Consider the following 20,266-nt stretch of genomic DNA (forward strand, 5'->3'; position numbering starts at 1 on the left):
TCTCAAAAGTACGTACGTTGGTACGTCTGTACAAAACTGCGATGTAGATGTTCGAGACGTTCGAGACCGTTCGAGACATTCGAAACGTCAGAATGGTCAGAATCGTCAGAATGTCATTTATTCCCGTTTGCTGAATTCCACCTCGTAATTACATTCCAACAAAATTAATCCAAAACATTAGGACTTTTTAAAAAATAGTGGAGCTACACTACACTGTGGAATGTTTAACAATACTAATAATGACAGCTTGCAATGGTATTGCCTTCAGATGTGGAAATAGTATTTGTTCAAAAGATCTCATAATATCTACCGACTTTCGAAGACTCATTTAATATGAATCACGTTATTATTGAAGCTTTAAATTGCAGAAATTGCCTTACAGAATAAAAGGATAAAATTATTCCGACAAAAATGGCAACGCTGTGTCTGTGGTGTCTACTTGTGTGATGTATGATGGAAACTGTCGGTAACATATGTTATGACCTGGTGTATAAATAAAAATCTGTCAGGGGTCAGGTGTGTGGCTAAATGGTACACGGAACTGTATGAAATGCAACGTAGAGCCAAGTAGGGAAGCTACAGGTTTTATTACAAAATGAAATTGCTTTCTTGGGTACGTATGTTTAATTTGTATGACTTATACCTCTAGTACTAAGAGATTTTGGATTCGAGACGTTTTCTTGAAGTGTAGTGAACAATGTAGATATGTTTTGCGAAACTTGAGACATAGATCTTCTTTTATACAAACATGACATTTTTTTAGAAAGAATGTTGCTGATTGTATAACGCCTTAAAATATTACCTAACCAACTGAATGGAATGGAGGTTATAGAAACGTGGTAGTCGCACCTTCAGTCAAATTGCCCGCCTCTTTTGAATCCCAGAAATTCGTTATATTGTTCAAAAGATCCCGCCATTGGTGTGACAGCCAAAAGAACAGTATTTTTGTGACATTTTACTGCTGTATTAATGTTTGCGTCCTCCCAGTGTTTTCTTAAAAAAAAATCGGAATTTGTAGCACTTCCCGTGTGTGCCACAGTCTTCATCTGATCATTCTTATATGTAAATCAAATTATATTCCCTATTCTGTGTATGTGGGAACGAAAAAAAAATAATGTCATTGTTGCCATTATCCTAGCACACGTTCTCACACAGTTGACATGCGCAGAATGCGTCTAGGTGTAAAGTGCCTACTGAGAAACAGAGAGATGCTCAGATGATCAAGAAATCCTACACCACTTTTTTTCTTCAACAGTCATGTCAGGAGTATATAATGTAAAATTATAGAATGACTGATGATTTGGAAAGGATTAGGAAGAAAGTGGTTAAGACCTAATAAAAATACTACTGTATCATATATCAGGAGGGACTGAAGAAGACTGTGGAAATCTGTAAGAATAGCTGGTGTTCTGGCCAAGATTTGAACCAAGCACCTGAATTTAGGTCCAGAGGGTTACTGCTACATGAACCTGCTTGATTGAACCTTTTATGGAAGGCCATGGTTCATTGATATGTTAACATCACTGGGCCCTACCCTGAGTGAGCAAGTTGAGCGAGTATAATTTAGTAAATTTCTAATAACTGGAACACTATATCATAAAAGAGTACAAATAATTCTCATTAACATCTGGCTGCCATGGAGGTCACTGTTGCTCACTGCAGTACATTTACCAAAGTATCACAGAGGACATCAGTGTCCACTCCAAGTTGCTTCACTCCATTGCCTTGTGTCTGCTAGCTGTACATATTTCTCAATATATGCCACATTACAAGAAGTGTACAGGTAACTATACTAATGCAAATTCTAAATGTGTGTCATTATTTTAACCTTTGTTTTGATGAATTGTGTATGTATAATGTTTATGAAATATAACACTTCTAAACACAAAACATATTTATGAACATTCTATATAATTACAACTAACAGTGTTCTGATAAGATTATGTAATGAGGTGCGAATTCAGTTACCTGGGGAAAAATCACTCAAGAGAGCAGAAAACATCAAAGTAACAGTATTCACAAGGTTTGTTGTAGCTTGATATACCTACATTGGCATGGTAGGTGGGATCCATAAAATGTACATAAACTAGGAGGCTTAAATAGCAAAATAAGTTATTGTCTTGAAAAGCTGCACTTAGACCACCAAAGTCACCCATCTCCTTTATAGTAAAAGTGCCCATAGGCATTGATATTTTTGTAAATGACAAATAATACCTCAAGGTTGCATAACTAATGTGACATATTTTAGAATTTATGAATCTAGAAAAAATTCAGAAATTGCATAGCAGCCAATGTTTTCAGTAATGTAACTTCATGATTTGATGAGTTTTTAACAAGGCACATCTCAATGACACATTGTGTCCAAGTCTAAGAATTTTGTAAAATTTTGGGACATACCTAGACAGACTTATGAAAGAATAAAGAAAATTACATAATGAGGAGCTTCACAATTGAACATCTTCTTTAATAATGTTGGTGTGAAGAGACCACTTGGAAGACCTATATTCTGATGGCACCATCATGTTCTCATAAATCATTAGTACACAGTGAATTATAATGTATTATAATGGTTATCAAGAGAAAAGGTTAGTCGCTGGCTTCCCACCGTGGTGGTCCAGGTTCGAACGTGGGTCTGGTCAAGTGGGATTTGTGGTGGACAAAGTGGCGCTGGGGCAGGTACAGTAGGCCAATCTGTGGCCGCTGTGCCGAGTGGACCCAGCTGGACTCCACCCCCCACTAAGTAAATGAAGAGAAATGGTTGGTGAGAATATGACTATGACTAGGATAGCCAAGGGTTCACTGGCAAGTTTTTGCAAACACAATAAAAACCTGATTCTGTAGTTTGATGAAATGTATAACTATAAATTGCTGAAGGATGACCCTGTATCATGCAGTTTGTCAGTGAGTTAGTGAAGTACTAGCCATCATTGGCAAGAGTGATTCTAAGTACCATTTTAGATTTGTACTTGCTGGGAATTTTCAGTGACATTTCTGCTGATAATCCATGAACATGTAGATGGATAGATATGACCGCTTTGTAAGGTAATTATATCTGCAACATAAACAATAACAGCAAACATATTAGATCTGTGTAGAGGCATAAATGAATGTAAGGGTTTCCAACCTACACATGACTTGATAAAAGATGAGAATAGTTATTTATTTGTGGATTCCCACAATATATTGTATAGGTCGAGACATCTCTTCAATCAGCCATTAGAAGATCATGGAATTAGTGATCTGAAGCAGATTTAAATGTAAACTGGACCTCCAATTTAGCACAGATGTAGACAGGTATTGAAATGCAGCTTGTTTCATACTGTGAAATGTACAGAACTCTTTTGTTGTATATAATTTTATGTGTGTTTAACTACAATAAAATTTATTAGCTGTGTCCACAAACACATTCTTTAACAGTAAGGTATTTTATTATGCAGTAAGTCAGTGGATGCTAAAAAAAAGAATGTATTGCAAAGGAAAAGGCAGTATATTTAACCATATCAAGAGTATGTAATAATATAAAGCCATACATATTCTTAATACAAGGATGTTTTCATGATCATTTTGAAGATAGAATGCATATTTTTTTTTCCCAGGGTGCCAATACACACGGTCAACTGGGGCAAGGCCTCAAGTCAGAACAGTGTCTTCTTCCAGGAGAGATAAGGAGAGAAGATTCTCTGGATCTCAGTTGCATTACATGTATCACAGGTGGAGGAGGTCACACATTGATTGTTAATAAACATGGGCAAGTGTTTGCTTGTGGATCAAATACCAAGGGACAATTAGGGCTTGGAATGGACACAGAACATCCAGTCTTTGAGAAAATAAAGTCACTTGATACTTACCATGTTACTCAAGTTGCTTGTGGTTGGGATTCCAGCCTAGCAGTTACAAAGGATGGAGAGTTGTTTGTTTGGGGGTCTAATGCATATTGTCAGTTAGGATTACCAAAGAAGAAGGTAATAATAACAATATTTTGTTATAAAATTTTAATGCCACTGAATTTAATATTGAATATTATGGTCTTCAGGGATATGATGTTTTGCAGGTTGTCAGAGAGATACCAAAGTTTCAGAAGAACATGATGCCTCCATCTTTATGACTGAGGGGGGTGATTTCTATCCTGAAGATGGAGGCAGCTGGATCTTCAAAAACATAGATACTAGTCTACAAACTACATGGCATCACATGGCAACACTCGCTTCCATAAGAATTTTAAATCCCATGAATTTAATGCTTCCTTCTTCCACGAATTTCACATAACTGTCATAAATGAAGAAATTAGTTAAACAGTCCTGTCAAAAAGGAGCTACAGGTGGTAATGGTAACCTTAAATGTTAATTTAGGACATGAACATAAAATACCTTTAATCCTTGCTGTGCCATCTGATGCTGTCAACAAGATAATTTAAATGTCTTTCTACACTGTTTTACCAAATTAAACACATCAGAGGAATATTTAATTTTTATATGTTGTACACCGTTAGATACATGAAAGATTAAAGCTATCATAAAAATCTGCTTACTATGAAACCGTTTCATATAAAGATGTTCAACTGGGTAGGAATGAAACAAGTTATTTAATATACAGGTATCTCTGATTTTAGCTTGTCTAAAGTGGTCACTTTTCTCTACTAAAGGTGTTTCTTTTCATTGTTTATAACAATCCAGTGCATTTTCAGGTTCCTTTTACCACCACCCCATTAAAACTGGCAATAACAAATGTTAGAGCCGTGGCATCAGGCTTACGACACTCAGCTATACTTACAGGAGATGGCCAAGTCTTGGTATGTGGTAATGGGAAGAGTGGACAATTAGGACTTACAGATAATGGAATACCAATTGTTGAAGTAGAAAATCCTCAAAAAGGTACACAAAACATTAGTTAAAGCATGCTGTGGGATTGCTGTAGAAGAACTGTGAAGGTTCAGCATCATGGTGCACACAAATAAGTCTCTTTTCAGCATCTCAAATCTGTCCACACTGACCAGCTATCTTTCTCATTTTCTTTTTCTGAGGTGGTTTGGAAAAGAAATGGTACATGTATGCCGGTGACCTGCTAATAACTTGATACTAATGAAAGAATCATGCCGGTCTCGGTAGCCGAGCGGTCTAAGGCATGCACTATCTTCGCTCGCTCAAAAGCTGGGACCGTGGGTTCGAATCCCACTCAGGGCATGGATGTTTGTGTGCGTTTTTCTGTGTTTGTCTACATCTAGAGGCCTTGCAACGAGCTGATCACTCGCTCAAGGAGTCCTACCGAATGTGTAAGATCTAGTAAACCGAAGTGAAACGGAGAGTTTCATGGAGGTAGGCCTAGGCCCAAATTGGGGCTGTAGCGCCACAGAAAAAAAAATAAGAATCATACCAATGCTATTATACACTTTTAATTGCTACATTCCATGATTCCCAAGATATTTCAAATTTTTGAGGTTACAACATCCTTATTATTCAGTGTGAAATCCTGAATAGATATCTGAAGTAATTTTCTTAGTTGTCTGTGTTAGTGATGAAAACACTGTAACCATGTGAAATATTTTGAATTGTATAACTGATAAATCCTCATAACTACGCAAACAGAATTTTGTATGAAACTTTTTACTTTTTAGTGTACTGCATTAAAAAGGAGCAGTGCATGGACCTAAGCATTTCATGTCACTTTGCACAAAGTCCCAAACCTAAGCTACAGATTCAACATTTATAGTGTTTGTAGGGCATCCAATATGCCAGTCAGGTTTGATGGACATTCATACCTCCTTAAAATTATGAAACATGTTAAACAAAATATGCTTGGCTTATTATCCGATCTCCAAATGCTGTCTATATCACTTTACAGGTTTCAGTTGCCATCTTTTCAGTGTACTACCAGAAAAGTGAGAAGTGAAGATGATGTTTTGGCATTACTCTTCAAATTTTTCAGTTCCTGGGGTGATGGATGTTTATAGTGTAGCTTGTGGTCAGCAGCATACCGTGGTGGTGACATCCAGTGGCAGAATATTTGTGTGGGGAAGTAACAAACATGGTCAGCTAGGTGTGGATCCTACCCTCCATTCAACTGTCATCACCCCTAAAGAAATATTTTTTCCACAACGACCTGATGGTGGATGCATACTGCTCTCTGGCTGGACACATGTTGCCATTCTAACAGGTGCCTCTCCTCAGTTAATATGGGTTTCAAATGTAAACTCTTTTTGTAACATAATATTTCTTATTAAATTCAACTGCAAGATTAACCAATTATTTCTATAGAAACCCTCAAGTACTCACCTATATGATCAAAACTGTAACAAAATACACTAAACAAAAGCATAATCTTGTCAAGTGTATATGAGTGCACATTCTCTCATATTAGTAAATAATTTATTTTGATTCCTGCCCATTTCCTTTCTATAATGACACTAAATATTTATGTTTTTGTAGATGGTGGCAAAATAATTAACTGGGGAAGAAACACGTATGGACAGCTTGGATGTCACGAATATCAGCGACCACTTTCCTGGAAGCCTCAGATAATGGATAATATAGAAAATGTGACACAGCTGGCAGTTGGTTCAGAACACAACATTGCAATACTTGGTATATTTGAACTTATTTTATATATAGTATGTTAATACTAATAGATATATTAAAAATATGTGAAAAATAGAATTCACGTCAAAATAAATACAAATTGAATGTTAAGAGCAGTATTATGGGCTTCATTATAAGTCATTTTTTAGTAGGTTACTTCCATCTCTCTATGTAAAACCAAAGTAATAAATAATCGAATGAAAGAATTCAAGTAAAATGAAGAGATTTCAGTGATCAGCAAGGAAAATTTGTAAGCATTTAGCACACCAGAAAGTTTTCTCCCATGTGGTAAATTATGATTTCTTATTTATATTTATCATGCGGTAGTGTAGTTGGTTGATGTACTATGCTACAAGCTGGAAGGTTGCGGGTTCAAGTCCCAATGAGGTCATCAGATTTTTTAAATTGACCTAATCCTTCCAGCCGCACTATGGCCCTGGGTTTGACTCAGCCTCTTTAACAGAAATCAGTACCTGGAATACTCTTGGGAGTAAAGGGCAGCCAGCATGTAGGGCTGACAACCTTGCCGCCATCTATGAGCCGATTGTCTAGAAAATGTGGGAACATCAACATCTCAACCCTATGGGCCTCCATGGCCTGTTGCAGGGATACCTTTACTTTTACTTCTCTATTTATTTTTATATGTTTAACAGTAATCTCTTAACTCTCTTGTTCTGAGACTTGAAAGTTCTCACATGGCAATGAAAATTTCTGAAGATGGATGTAGGTTGTTCCTCCCAAATGCTGATACATGTCTACCAACCTATGTGACATTACATCCCAGAAGAGTCTATATTTTTCTTGTTACATGTATGCATTCACTTCTCTCACTTCAGGTACAGGAAGGATAGTTAGCTGGGGCTGGAATGAGCATGGCAACTGTGGTACTGGGACAGAAGAAGATGTGCGAGTCCCTACATCAGTTGGAATGGGCATCAACCAGAAAGCAGTGATTGCTGGAGCTGGAGCAGGACACACTTTTGCTTTATATTTATGACAAGCATTTAACTAAAAGTATACTTGTAATTTTATAGAGGCCATGGAATGAAATAGAATACCATTACCCCAACAACAAAATGGTTTTGTTTTCAACCAGCAATGTTACATGAGAAAGACCCAGGATAGCACAGTCGATATTGTGAATGGCTAGTGGTTGAACGACCAAGAGGTTGGAGTTCAAATCCTGGTGCAGGCAAGAATTTTCACCTTTCCATGTTGTCCAGACTGGCTCTGGGGCCCACCTGGCCTCCTATTCAATAGGTATTGAAGGTAAAGCAGCTGGGGCATAAAGTTGACCACTGACCTCCAGCTAATGCCGAGGTCAAGAAACCATGGGTCTATACATCCACGTCCCATGTCTTCATGGCATAGTGCTTAATTAGTTAAGCACAGGGACAAAAAAGGTTTTACATGAGGTGTGTCTTATGTTTAAGACTCAACAGATGGATCTGACTGTATAGGTCTGCTGGCAACTGCCAAACATTAAACAATTTATGGCTGCTATTGGCTTGCAACTTTTATTTTACAACTAATGAGAAGAATATATTTTATTTTCTCATATTCAGTTTAAATTCCATTATTGTCTACTGAATTTTGACTGCAGGAATTCTGGTTATTTTTATAAGAAGATATCTGCAGACTTCTATTAATTATGGTTACAGAGGAGTTGTGCTGCCTAGGTTATCTTCTGCATCTTCTGCACTGTGAAGTAATGTTCTGGAGGAACCAGAACCACTTGCATTACTCCATAGCGTCATAATTTAAATTTGTAGTGCTATGTAAACCTAGACTGATCTGGCTCAGGATAGGGACCAGTGGAGGGCTCTTGTGAACATGGTAATGAACTTTCGGGTTCCATAAAATGCTGGGAAATTCTTGAGTAGCTGCAGGGCTTCTCCTCAAGAAGGGCTCAACTCCATAAGTAAGTAAGTAAGTATGTGCTGTGTAAACCTATAATCTCATACAGCTGTACTGGTATTGCAGATGCAAATTGTATCTAATTATAAAACTTCAGATACACAAAAGCAAGATTTCTAGTAGGAGAATGTACTTACTTACTTACTTACTCATGGAGCTGAGCCCTTCTGGAGGAGTCGCCAATTCTGCAGCTACTCAAGAATTTCCCAGCATTTTATGGAACCCGAAAGTTCATTACCATGTTCACAAGAGCCCTCCACTGGTCCCTATCCTGAGCCAGATCAGTCTAGGTTTACATAGCACTACAAATTTAAATTATGACGCTATGGAGTAATGCAAGTGGTTCTGGTTCCTCCAGAACATTACTTCACAGTGCAGAAGATGCNGTATACCCATTCCTCATCTCCTCCATTCGTGCTACATGTACTGCCCACCTCATCCTCCTTGACTTGATCATTCTAATTATACTTGGAGAAGAGTACAAGTTATGAAGCTCCTCATTATGAAGTAGGAGTGTGTATAGCTAAAATTATTGACAGGACTGAAATATTAACATTGAAAAAGATATAGATACATTTTCAAAATAAATAGAACGTGTGTATAAGAAGAAATGGTTAAAAACTTAGAATGTCAGACACAACAACAGCTTCAGTCAAAGTCACAGAATAGTAATGTGCAACCAAAATTTTGATCTCAATCTGAAGGAAAAATGAAATTTATCTCTTCAAGACATCCACATCCTCTTATGAAAATATGTTGCACTATTACCTTACATTTATCTGAATAGTATATGTATTGGGTTTATAAACAGTAAATTAAATGGAAGCTCCACTAAGCACCTGTCCTATTACTAAAATATAATCCCTTTCTTCTGATAGTATCTTGGTTAAACTAATAGCTCTGGCAGGGATATGATGGACAAACATCTGCTACACCAAAGTTAGAAAAACTGTGTGCATGTAAAGCCTATTCAGAAGCTCCTGAAGTATAGCACTTTTACTGCAATCATACCAATTATGAAACAAAATATATACAGCAGGCTTATTGCAGGAGTAAGTTGCAAACTTTTTCAAGAGTGAAACAAACCACTGAACCATTTTCGGTTACTCAAAAACAATTATAAATTAACATTTGAGTAACAATTTTTCATACTGGAACAAAGGTATGTAATTTCACATCTTTGTTTTAAGCATTGTTTTTTTTTAACCATTTGTATTACTGTTACCCTGTTAATGGATGGAGTTTAATTATCCTTTATATGTGATGGACCTTGATACACTGGCATTGAAAAATAAGGAAATTGATGTTTTCCTGGGCTAAAATCCCCTTTTTATGTTTTGGTGTTAGGAAAATAATGAATATATTTAAACACAGTTTTAAAGCTTACCTTCATGATGTAATATTGTTGGTGAGACAAAAGATCTCAGTTTATTCTGGACAGATTGCATTCCTGGAAGGATGGATCAGAACTACAGAACCAATATAAAAATGTTCTATCAGACATCAAGTTTTAAGGTTGCGTCCTGGTGAAAAGAAACAAACGTAAACTGAAACAGTTGTCTCAAATTTGCATCTCTTTTAAGAAATCGTTCAGAGCCACATCAGCACTATATAAGTTCAAGTTATTCATTATCATTATGAAGCCCACTTTCATGCTGTAGCACTTGAACTGAAATAAAGAATGAAATTTGTCTCAGAAGCCTTTATTACAGATAATGAATAAATGTAATCATTTCCATTTATATAGACACGTTTTGATCTTCAAAGAATTATATTCAGTGTCTTCTTCTGTTTTCATGGTTGAATAATCACCTAATTGTACGCTTTTACAGATTTTGCTCTCTTGTGTTCGATACAAACATTCACACATTTCACATGCACAGTATATCTAACATTTATTCAATAATTGTGATAAAGGCTTGTTGGACAGGTAGATAATGCCATTGTATAATCAAAGTCACAAAGACAAGAGGTTAAAAGATAAAAGTTCAGTACCATTCTTCAAGACATCCAGAATGAATCACTGGACACTTTGCAGCTCTGCTCTCAAGGCAGTGCATAAGTGCAGACATAAAGGAACTTTGTCCTTTCGTAGCCATTAGTTCAGACTTCTTTTGAGGAAAGTAATACTACAATACCTGAAGCAAAATACTTTTTTTTATTTATGTATTTTTACACAGTAAGGTAGAGAAAATATTCAATTACCAGAATAATAACCCTCCTTCAACCCACAACACACTTTCATCCTGGTAAGTGATTTCTTCTCCTTGCTTTGATTAATGAGTTTCTTTTAATACAGCTTCTCTTTCTTACATATGTACCAGATCCACTGGCTTTTGCCTATTCCATATACATTATTCAGATATTGTTAACCTGAGAGTTTGCAATTTTATTCACTAACAACTAATAAGAATGAATTATACCTTTGTACATTACACTGGAAACAAACGATTACTACTCCACAGTCCTGGAAGTTTGCTACAATCACCTGTAGCTCAACTGTGATTTCAATGTTAAACTTTACTGCTCATTTTCTTATTCAGAATAACTGCAATATAACACATACATAAATCTGTGTGATCAGTTCAATAAAATATTTATTAATGTACAATATATAATCTAGTCCCACTCCCATTTTGCATCTCCCATCACTCACATTTACTCTTCACTGTAACCATTATCATGTTAGTCTGGTGAATCAGGTACAGGGCACTTACAAAAACAGCATTTGCTCTGAAAGGCAAGCAGACAGTATTGCACATTACACACTCTGTATACTCCTTCTACTATGGTAAAGAGGGTATGTAATTTTCAGCAACAGACTGTTACATCATTAGTGGAAAGTTACTAGCGTCTGTTTTCAACATACATCTGGTATTTATATGTCAGTGGCAAATACAAACATACATACAAAGGATTTTGTTTCTGTGAAGTTGCAGACACATACCCTGGTACACAGAGTAATTCATTTTAACACTCATCATTTGCTTGCATCACAAAATACCATTTTAAAAAGTATTCAAATAACTGTTTTCAATTTAAGTTTCTAAGTACCTCTTGAACTGACAATGAAGCTTCATATGTTCCATAACAGTAAAACAAAACTGTGCCTCATCAGACAAATGAATAATTCTAATCAAATATGAAACTTAATATCAGACATACAGCATCAAGCTGGACATATTTTAATGAAGATTTGGGATCATCAAATCAAGGAGGAAGAGACAGGCAGGACATATAGCACATATGGGGAGATGCGAAATGCATACAATATTTTTGCCCCAAAATCTGAAAGGAATTAACTGGGTGGGAAAGCGAGCTGGATTCAAGTGGCTTAGGGCAAGATACAGTAGCATACTCCTACAAATATGATAATTAAACTTTAGCTTCCATGACATGTGGGCAATTTGTTGACAACATAAGTGACTGCCAATTTCTTATCAAGAATTCTGCTCTATCTGCTCTATGAAGTGAGTTTGTACTTTAAAAATATAAAACACAGATGCTAAAACTACATCACAACAGTATACATTGTATCTTGTTCATACCACAAATTCATGGAAAAGTGAATTATGTCATGGTCATATTAAATGATAAGGATCAAAAAACAAAAACTCCGTGGCCTGTAGTCTGCAAGCGAACTATAGTGAGCAAGTGGCCGCCACTTGTCGGTGAAGTTAGTGCGAACTTTAGCGGATAGAGGGTGTCATGTGGTCAGTACAATGGTTCTCCACAGTCATTAATCTCGGTTTTCTATATAGGAGCCGCTATTTCCTTTAAATACTTCCTCAATTATCCTCACGAGGCTGAGTGGACCCTGTTTCAAAACCACTACTCAGAAAATCTGGTAGTGCCGGGAATCGAACGCAGACCTCTGGATCTGTAGCCACGAACTGTGACCACTAGACCACACAGGTGGTCAATGATAAGGATCAGAATATAAAAATGTTTATCTATGCCTCAGCACATCTGTGGAAAAAATGAGAACCCCAGCAACAGAGCTGGCTTTGAAATAATGCATGTATATAATGTTTCCGGAAATTAATCACCTAGAACGACTTAGTCTTAACCAGTCTCACTCTTATTTGTCCTCCAAGAAATGAAAATATAGACTTACTGTCCCTCTTTGAAGTACTCCTTCAGTGTGTTGCTGAAGCGCTTGGAGAACTTGACAAACTCACGCTTCCGCTGCTCCAGAGCCTGCTTACCAGTGGTTCCAGGGATGAAGCCTGCCACCTCATTCACAGCATCTAGCAATTTCTTAATTGCACTAGCTATCTCTCTGAAAAGGGCGAAGTGAATTTTAAAACACGTAATTTCGAAAGCAAAATATGTCATAATTACTGAAAATAAGACATACTTTATTGTTTCTAGGAATGTTTTTCGATCGATTATTTCATCTGGAATCCTGCTCAAAATCCTCTTCAGTGCAGATGACTTTCTGTTTAACTCTTGAAATGCATCTTCTGACCTACTCAACCGATACTCCACCACTGAAAAGACAAAAGAAACAGCCAGAGGGTCAATAATCATACACGTGCTCATTTCTCATACAATAAAACATTCAGTAACAGACAATGATTTAGAATAAGGGCCTTCTGCAACCCATGCCACAAAAGATAATGAAGCATTAAATTACATATGCTATTTCACCAAAATTCATTTATGTATATAAGACTATTTAAAACACATATCACTGAGTGATTTTTAGGTTGTATCAACAAAGTGGTATCAGAAAGTTCCTGGACTGTTATTGTTGTTAACTGCCTCAATGAAGAAGATGAGAGGGGAGGCCAAGGTCACACTTCTGCGAGCCTATTGCATCAGTCTGCCACATGACACTGTACTGCGAACAAGCACTGTTTTCAGTCAAGTGCTTTTTTGACTTTGTGTTTTGTTTTGTCTGCAATGGATGGAAAAGATGAACAACATGTCTTCATCAAGTTTTGCATGAAGCTCGGCAAATTCGCTACCAAAACCCCTAAAATGCTTCATGAGGCTTCTGGACAACATTCTTTAAGCCGGACAGAGGTTTCTGAATGGCATTCACACTTCAAGGCCATTCGAGTGTCAGTTGAAGATGACATACATTCGGGGTGACCAAGCACCAGCAGAACAACAGAAAATGTTGAAAAAATTTGAGAACTCATCAACGGAAACTGTCGCCAAACAATCCATGAGCTTGCAGACACCGTTAGATCAGTTATGGAGTTTGCCAGGAAAAACTTAACAGATAATTTGAACATGCGCCACAATGCTCCATCATCACGACAACATACCCACCCACACATCCCTGAAAAACACAGAGTTTGTGACTAACAACAATGTGGTTATCATTCCCCATCCTCTCTGCTCACCTGATTTAGCCCCCTGTGATTTTGTTCTGTTTCTCACATCAAAAATGAAACTGAAGGGATGACGTTAGAAGGAGATGGCAGCCAAAATTGAGTAAGTTAAGCCAGCATTTCTCCTTGTACTGTAAGACTTCTATGCAACTACAAGAGTTGTGCAGTAAGTTATGTACCTCAGTATGAAAATAGAACAAATGTGCATTAACAGGTAGTGACTTGTCCCATGGGGGTGTCATCTCTGGGGTTCAAATGTGTTCAGTCATAACATATTCTTCACAGATCTGTGTGTCAGTGTCAAGCATTTAGAAAACCTCACTAATCTGACATTAAATTCTTCATGAACCCTAACTACCAAATTCATGACATTAGCTTCAATTCCTTATGGAGCTTTCACCTCCTTACTAATAATTCAAATCCTGAAGTGCCATTCAGCCGGTCACGGCAGCCGAGCGGCCTACTGCATGTACTGTCTTTGCTCGCTTGGAAACCGGGATCATGGGTTCGAATCCCACTCAGGGCATGGATGTTTAGTTTGTGTGTGTGCGTTTTTCTGTTTGTGTACAGGCAGAGGCCTTGCGACGAGCTGATCACCCACCCAAGGAGTCCTACTGAATGTCTAAAATCTAGGAAAACTGAAGTGAATGGAGAAGTTCATGGAGGTAGGCCTAGGCCCACTGGGGCTGTAGTGCGAAGAAGAGGAAGAGGAGGAAGAAGAGGAGGAGGAAGAGGAGAAGGAAGAGGAGAAGGAGGAGGAGGAGGAGAAGAGAAGACCCATCATTTGGGAAACATGTTGAAGCTTCTGGCCAAAAACTCTGTGGCAAAATTAAGACCAAGATAAAGAATGACAACATAAAAGTACCAATTTCAGGTCATGAAATCGGGATTTTTAAGGTTACAGTTAGATTATTTATGAAGAACCATAAATTGTTCCTGTGCTTAACTAATCGAGCACTATGTCATGAAGGCATATGGAGGAGTGGATGTATAGATCCAAGTTTTCTTGACCTCAGCACCAGCTGGAGGTGAGTGGTCAGCTTCACACCCTGGTCACTTTACCCCTGGGGAAAGAGCCCTCGGTACTCATCGGATAGGAGGATGAGCGGACCCCAGAGTTGGTCTGGACAACACGGATAAGTGAAAATCCTTGCCCCCACCAGGACTCGAACTCCGACCCCTTGGTTGTTCAGCCAATAGGCAGTCGCTATACTGACTGTGCTAACCTGGCTCTTTTACGAAGAACCATGCTTGACTAAAGTGCTGTATTAGGAATCAAACCAGTCTGAAAGTTATAACGTATAAGAATAATTGGAACCTTTTACAGATGATACAGATATCTTCTGCTTAGAAAAGTAAGATATGAAAAGCGGATTCATTACTGAGATCTGAAATCCACATGACATAAAACAAGCAAACTGGAAATACTGCATCAAAAATGTACCAGTACGATTGTGACCAAAGCTGCTGGAATTCAAACCACATAAATCTATGATCACTCATCAATCCTAAGCTGGCTTTGTATGTCACCAAAAAAATCAACACAAAAAGAAATTGACAACATCGAGTTCTTTTCCATGTATTGCCCATCACAGAACTCTGCATTATGTGAAATGGCAGCTACTCCACAATGGAGTCTCAAAAGGCAAATCTGTATTACTCATAATGTTCAGACTCTCAAGAAAATTCTTACATAAAAGCAAGATCTTCCAATCTGATATCCAGCAATGAAATAAACGGAAACAGTGAAATAAAGAGAGAATAAAAATAAGCTACGTACAACTCACCATCTGATTCAGAGGTAGTGCCCTGTAGCCTCAGGACACTCTCATTCATATTGATACTGAGGTCTCCACGTCTCATGATACCAACCACCAAGTCATATGTGAATCCAGGATGTGCAGCTTCAACTTTTGAAAGGGCAGCCCGAAGGGTTTGTGAAGCAGCAACATCACGTCTTTCCAACTGCAACATGACAGTTTCATCATCATAATTTTACAACTAGATGCTAGAAATTAACATGTCAACATCAACATTTCCTTATATTCATGATGAATATATAAAATTAACTGGAAGCAAGTACATATTTCCTTATTAATATTTTGTCATGTGTAGGGTGGTATGCATGACGAAATGACAAGTACCAGTTCGGATGATTGGATTTATTGGCACTTTAGTTACAATCTCTCTTAATAACATTTACTACAGCACTATCACTGATTTACATTTTATAGTTCACAGTTACACACAGTATTAAGTGCAGTACTTTGCTTCATATGGCTTTCTGATTGTCCCTTGCTTCATGAAACAGATCCCAGATGATAAAATCTTAATTCAGCTACCACCTCAGCATCATGCTGGATGTGGGAGACTGATTTCTCTTATTCATGGCACTGTTTACAAGTGTGACCATTTGCTACTAGTAGCTGCAGACTTTTATGGACTCACTGCACATTTTTCACATCAGTACTAACGACTGGTGAGAGCCAGAATAGTGCAGACAGTATAGCAATTTGCTACAAGCTGCATGACCAAGAGTTCAGTGTTCGAGTCCCAGTTGGGTCTAGCATTTTCTCTTCTCCACATTGTCCAGACCGGTTCTGGGGCCCACCCAGCCTCCTATCTAATGGGTACTGGGGGCTCTTTCTCCAAGGATAAAGCGGCCTAGGCATGAAGCTGACCACTCACCTCCAACTAGTGCTGAGGTCAAGAAAGTGTGGATCTATACATCCACTTCCCCATATGCCTTCATGGCGTAGTGCTTAATTAGTTAAGCACAAGGAAAACTTTATTTTTTTTAACAAATACTGGTGTGTGGGGGGGGGGTGCACATACATACATACATGCATGCACAGTTGCATGAAGGTTAGTGTATAGGGGTTTTAACCCATTAAGACTCCAGCAAGAATATAAATTTTGCATGTGTTTTGAGAACTCATTTCTTCTGTTAATGCAAATTTCAATTTATCTCAGATTATCAGTACTGCTATAAGAGTACTACTGGAACTTCAGTACACTTGTGGACTTACTTGTGTATTTATCATCATATTATTTCTGCCATAATCTGAACTTTCTACTTGTTTATACACACTTTACCTATTCACATAGCTGCTGCCATTTGGTAATGCAATTCTTAGCTTGTTTCAGCTCCACTCACAGCTCACAAACACACCAAACCTTTATGTTACAAATAACATGGCAGCCAACTTAAAAGCACTCTTAAAAACTGCATGTATACTGTAATGTGTTCAAATACTACATTATCTTTAAAACATCAAATAAAGCGGCAAGTAAACAGCCAATTAGTATTTTATTGCAATTGGGTGTTCACCCGGTGGCAGTAGATCTTACTGATACAGAAAAGGAAAGACTGTAAAGAACAAGGAAACTATCTTCTAAGCTACTAAAGATACTTCCCCATAAAATTTGGTTTCTGCAAGTAGTTTGAGTAGGTATGTATTACTAGCTATATTGTCACTATTCAGAAGCGTAATCTCGAAAAATACACCAGATACAAAAATTAAATAAGTAATCCCAAATGTGTGATTTGCCAACAACTTCTAAGAAATTATACTGCTGTACCAACATTTCAATGCGATTGTGTACGAAATAAAACGAAATAAAATTCCAATGTATCCTACATTTGTGGCAACTATAACCAAGTATGGGCATTTCTCCCCAAAACACATGTGAAAGATGTAAAATAAATATGTACTAGTTCACATCCAGTCTTGTACATACACTAACACACATCACCTACTTTCATCATTACCTGTGATAAAATGGGTCGTATTAAAACTGGAAGAACAAGTGATGTTACTGGTGTCTCATCTCCCATTGTCATCGTTCACAGTATCGTCTATTCGACAGCCACCACCTTAAAACACTAACTATGACCCGTCTTAAAAGTCACTGTGAGCAGACAAATTCAGTTCTGATCAATTCCGTACCGTCAACAAAGGCGACATTTGCGTACTGGTAAGAATCGATATTGTAGATATTGTCCGATTATATCGATATATCAGTTTCGATATTTCTGCAGTTGTGCATGGGCAGAGCTTTGAATTGAACTTTCGTTAATAATTTATGTCATCCGAGTATAGGCATTGTGACACCGTGCAGTCCTGTAGATGGTTATAAACGTTTCGTAGAAACATGTTGCCTCCCTCTTCAAGGCTGAATTTATATTGGCTTTGTTGAGGTTCTCACTGCGGCGGCTATGAATTCCTGTCTTCTATCTATAGTACGGTTACTACCAAACGACGTTTCGGAGGAATATATCGCCTCTAGGTACGCGAAGCAAGGAACCAAAATTAAGCAGCTCTCTATTCTGTGCCAATTTCGTATGCAAAATTAGCCTTGGGCGGAGGGTACACTGAGAAGCAACTAACTGATCTGATCACAGACAAATCGTACAAAACCAATCATAAAGTTCATTGTGTGGCTTATGTCACCCATAGGAACATAGATAAAACCCGATAACACTTGTCTGCTGACAGTGACTGCAGTAAAATATATCATTTAATAATTGCAATGCTTTGCATGTGGTTAGTTAAGGAAACTCCTGGGAGAAGACTACAGATGTCTGTTTAGTGCTTCTTTACCCTTATCCTATACCAATTACAAACCTGTGTTTTGCCTCAGCAGAAATTTCACATGTAGAATTATGCTACCGCCTGCCAAAAAGGACCTTCAGTAGGTGCATAGCTTGTAATTCCTTACATCAACACTCATTAAATCATGGTTCATGGAACCGTTCAACTTCTAGTGAGAAATGCTGTACATAATTTTACAATTTCTACATAAATATAATTACTAAATATACCAAATTAATTTAAAAAATTACCAATGTAATTACTGGAATAAAAATAGTCATCTTGGAATTATTTCTACCACAAGGAAAACGTGAATACTGACTGTTGTCTTGACCACAGTCACACTGAGCTGATGTCATGACTCCTTACATGAAATGTGTGATACTGTTTACTAAAGCTGAAATGCACTAAATACGAGAAAATTGTAAATACTGCATCAGTACACTGTTTATATGAAGCTTTAGTTGGGACCGGGAAAAATATTCCACATCATATGCAGGAAAGCTAAATTGGTATTTCACTGTAAATGCAGCAAAATAATTCTGACAATATTTCTTTGGTGCGTTAATTAACGACACTTTCAATACAGAGACTAGCGTCAGGAAATTAATTCTGATTCAGCAGTGCAACTAAAGTAAAAGTGCACCACAAATAAATGAAGTAATTTGTTGTATCACATCAAGCTCAGAAAATACAAATTTGTTGTAAATAATATACAAAATGAGTACAATGCATCTTTCATTTATGTGTGGTTTAAGGATTCTGTCAGTAGCACAGCTATATACCGCCAAATGAACAATTAACTGGAAAGAATGTGAAAGGTAACTGTGGATTTATTTGTGGTACTAGTGTCACAATAGCCTGGAGCGATTTGGGAAAACCTCAATCAGGATATCAGGCCTCAGCACGATTTGTGCCTGACACTTCCTGAATGACAGAGGAGTATTGCCCACTTGACCATTTCGTTCCAGGGTATGAAAATTTCCTGACATTATAAATAACCAATTATGTACAACTGTAATATAGCCAGACATATTAAGTAGTACTGTAGCAATAAGAGAATTACATGAATCAAGGTTGCAGCATAATCTTACAGCACTGCCCAGACTGTTTTTCTCTGGGGTTGATCTTCTGTGGGGGTCATAATTTAAGAATAAAGTGGGAGGAAGGAATGTTTACATGACATGTCATATTACAGTTTGAAGCTACGCTAAAATATTTCTGTAAGCATTAAAAGTGTCTATATAGCACAGTAGCATATAACTGACTATAAAGACATTACATTTTTATGTCTCACTGTGCTCATCTAGTTTATGCATATATCCTACCTATTCTGGCAATGGTACACATGTGTTCTTTAATTTCTGTGAGAATAAGTAACCCACACACATAGAGGACTGAGATGTAAGGGTGAGCCCTGTGCTGTAATCCAGGGGTCTCCAAACTTTTCAAACTGCGGGCCACATTAGGTAATTCAGCACTTTCAACGGGCCGGATAAAATGATAAATCAATAACTCTAGGTATGTGAGTTTTATTGAAAGCACAGAATTTCATAAACTAAATACGAAGTATGTGAGAATAAATTATTGTATATTAACCTTTAAACGCTGGACTTCTGAAATAGTGGTAAGCTTGAGTTGGCCGGAGTTTATTTAAATGCCCGTTGCTACTGTGCGTTTAAATGTCCATTTCTGTTGGTGCGCCTAAACAATTTTAAGCATTGTGTTTAAAAATGCTGTATCTAACTCAATTTTTATGATAAATGGATGGAATTATACTCCATTTTCAATTTTTTGTCTTTTAATTTTGATGAGTACTGCAAAAATGATTTCTCAG

The 20,266-nt window shown here is 37.4% G+C and overlaps 2 protein-coding genes across 2 annotated transcripts; one reads left to right on the top strand and one right to left on the bottom strand.

Annotated features, from left to right (window-relative positions):
* The first annotated feature begins 48 nt into the window (after positions 1 to 48).
* On the top strand, positions 49 to 7,834 carry LOC111866091 (secretion-regulating guanine nucleotide exchange factor). The gene is made up of 6 exons (XM_023854675.2): positions 49 to 613; positions 3,597 to 3,962; positions 4,685 to 4,871; positions 5,923 to 6,150; positions 6,423 to 6,578; positions 7,409 to 7,834. Exons 1-6 carry the CDS (start codon positions 596 to 598, stop codon positions 7,567 to 7,569), a joined length of 1,116 nt encoding a protein of 371 aa, XP_023710443.1. The 5' UTR covers positions 49 to 595; the 3' UTR covers positions 7,570 to 7,834.
* A 2,794-nt stretch (positions 7,835 to 10,628) lies between these two features.
* Positions 10,629 to 17,807, bottom strand: LOC111866242 (programmed cell death protein 10). Its single transcript, XM_023855016.2, has 5 exons — positions 17,607 to 17,807; positions 15,622 to 15,799; positions 12,850 to 12,982; positions 12,607 to 12,771; positions 10,629 to 11,222 (listed from the first exon to the last, which is right to left on the bottom strand). Exons 1-5 carry the CDS (start codon positions 17,676 to 17,678, stop codon positions 11,138 to 11,140), a joined length of 633 nt encoding a protein of 210 aa, XP_023710784.1. The 5' UTR covers positions 17,679 to 17,807; the 3' UTR covers positions 10,629 to 11,137.
* Positions 17,808 to 20,266: the final 2,459 nt, after the last annotated feature.

The sequence above is a fragment of the Cryptotermes secundus genome, unplaced genomic scaffold (assembly GCF_002891405.2).
Source record: "Cryptotermes secundus unplaced genomic scaffold, Csec_1.0 scaffold1054, whole genome shotgun sequence".
Classification (NCBI taxonomy): Eukaryota; Metazoa; Arthropoda; class Insecta; order Blattodea; family Kalotermitidae; genus Cryptotermes; species Cryptotermes secundus.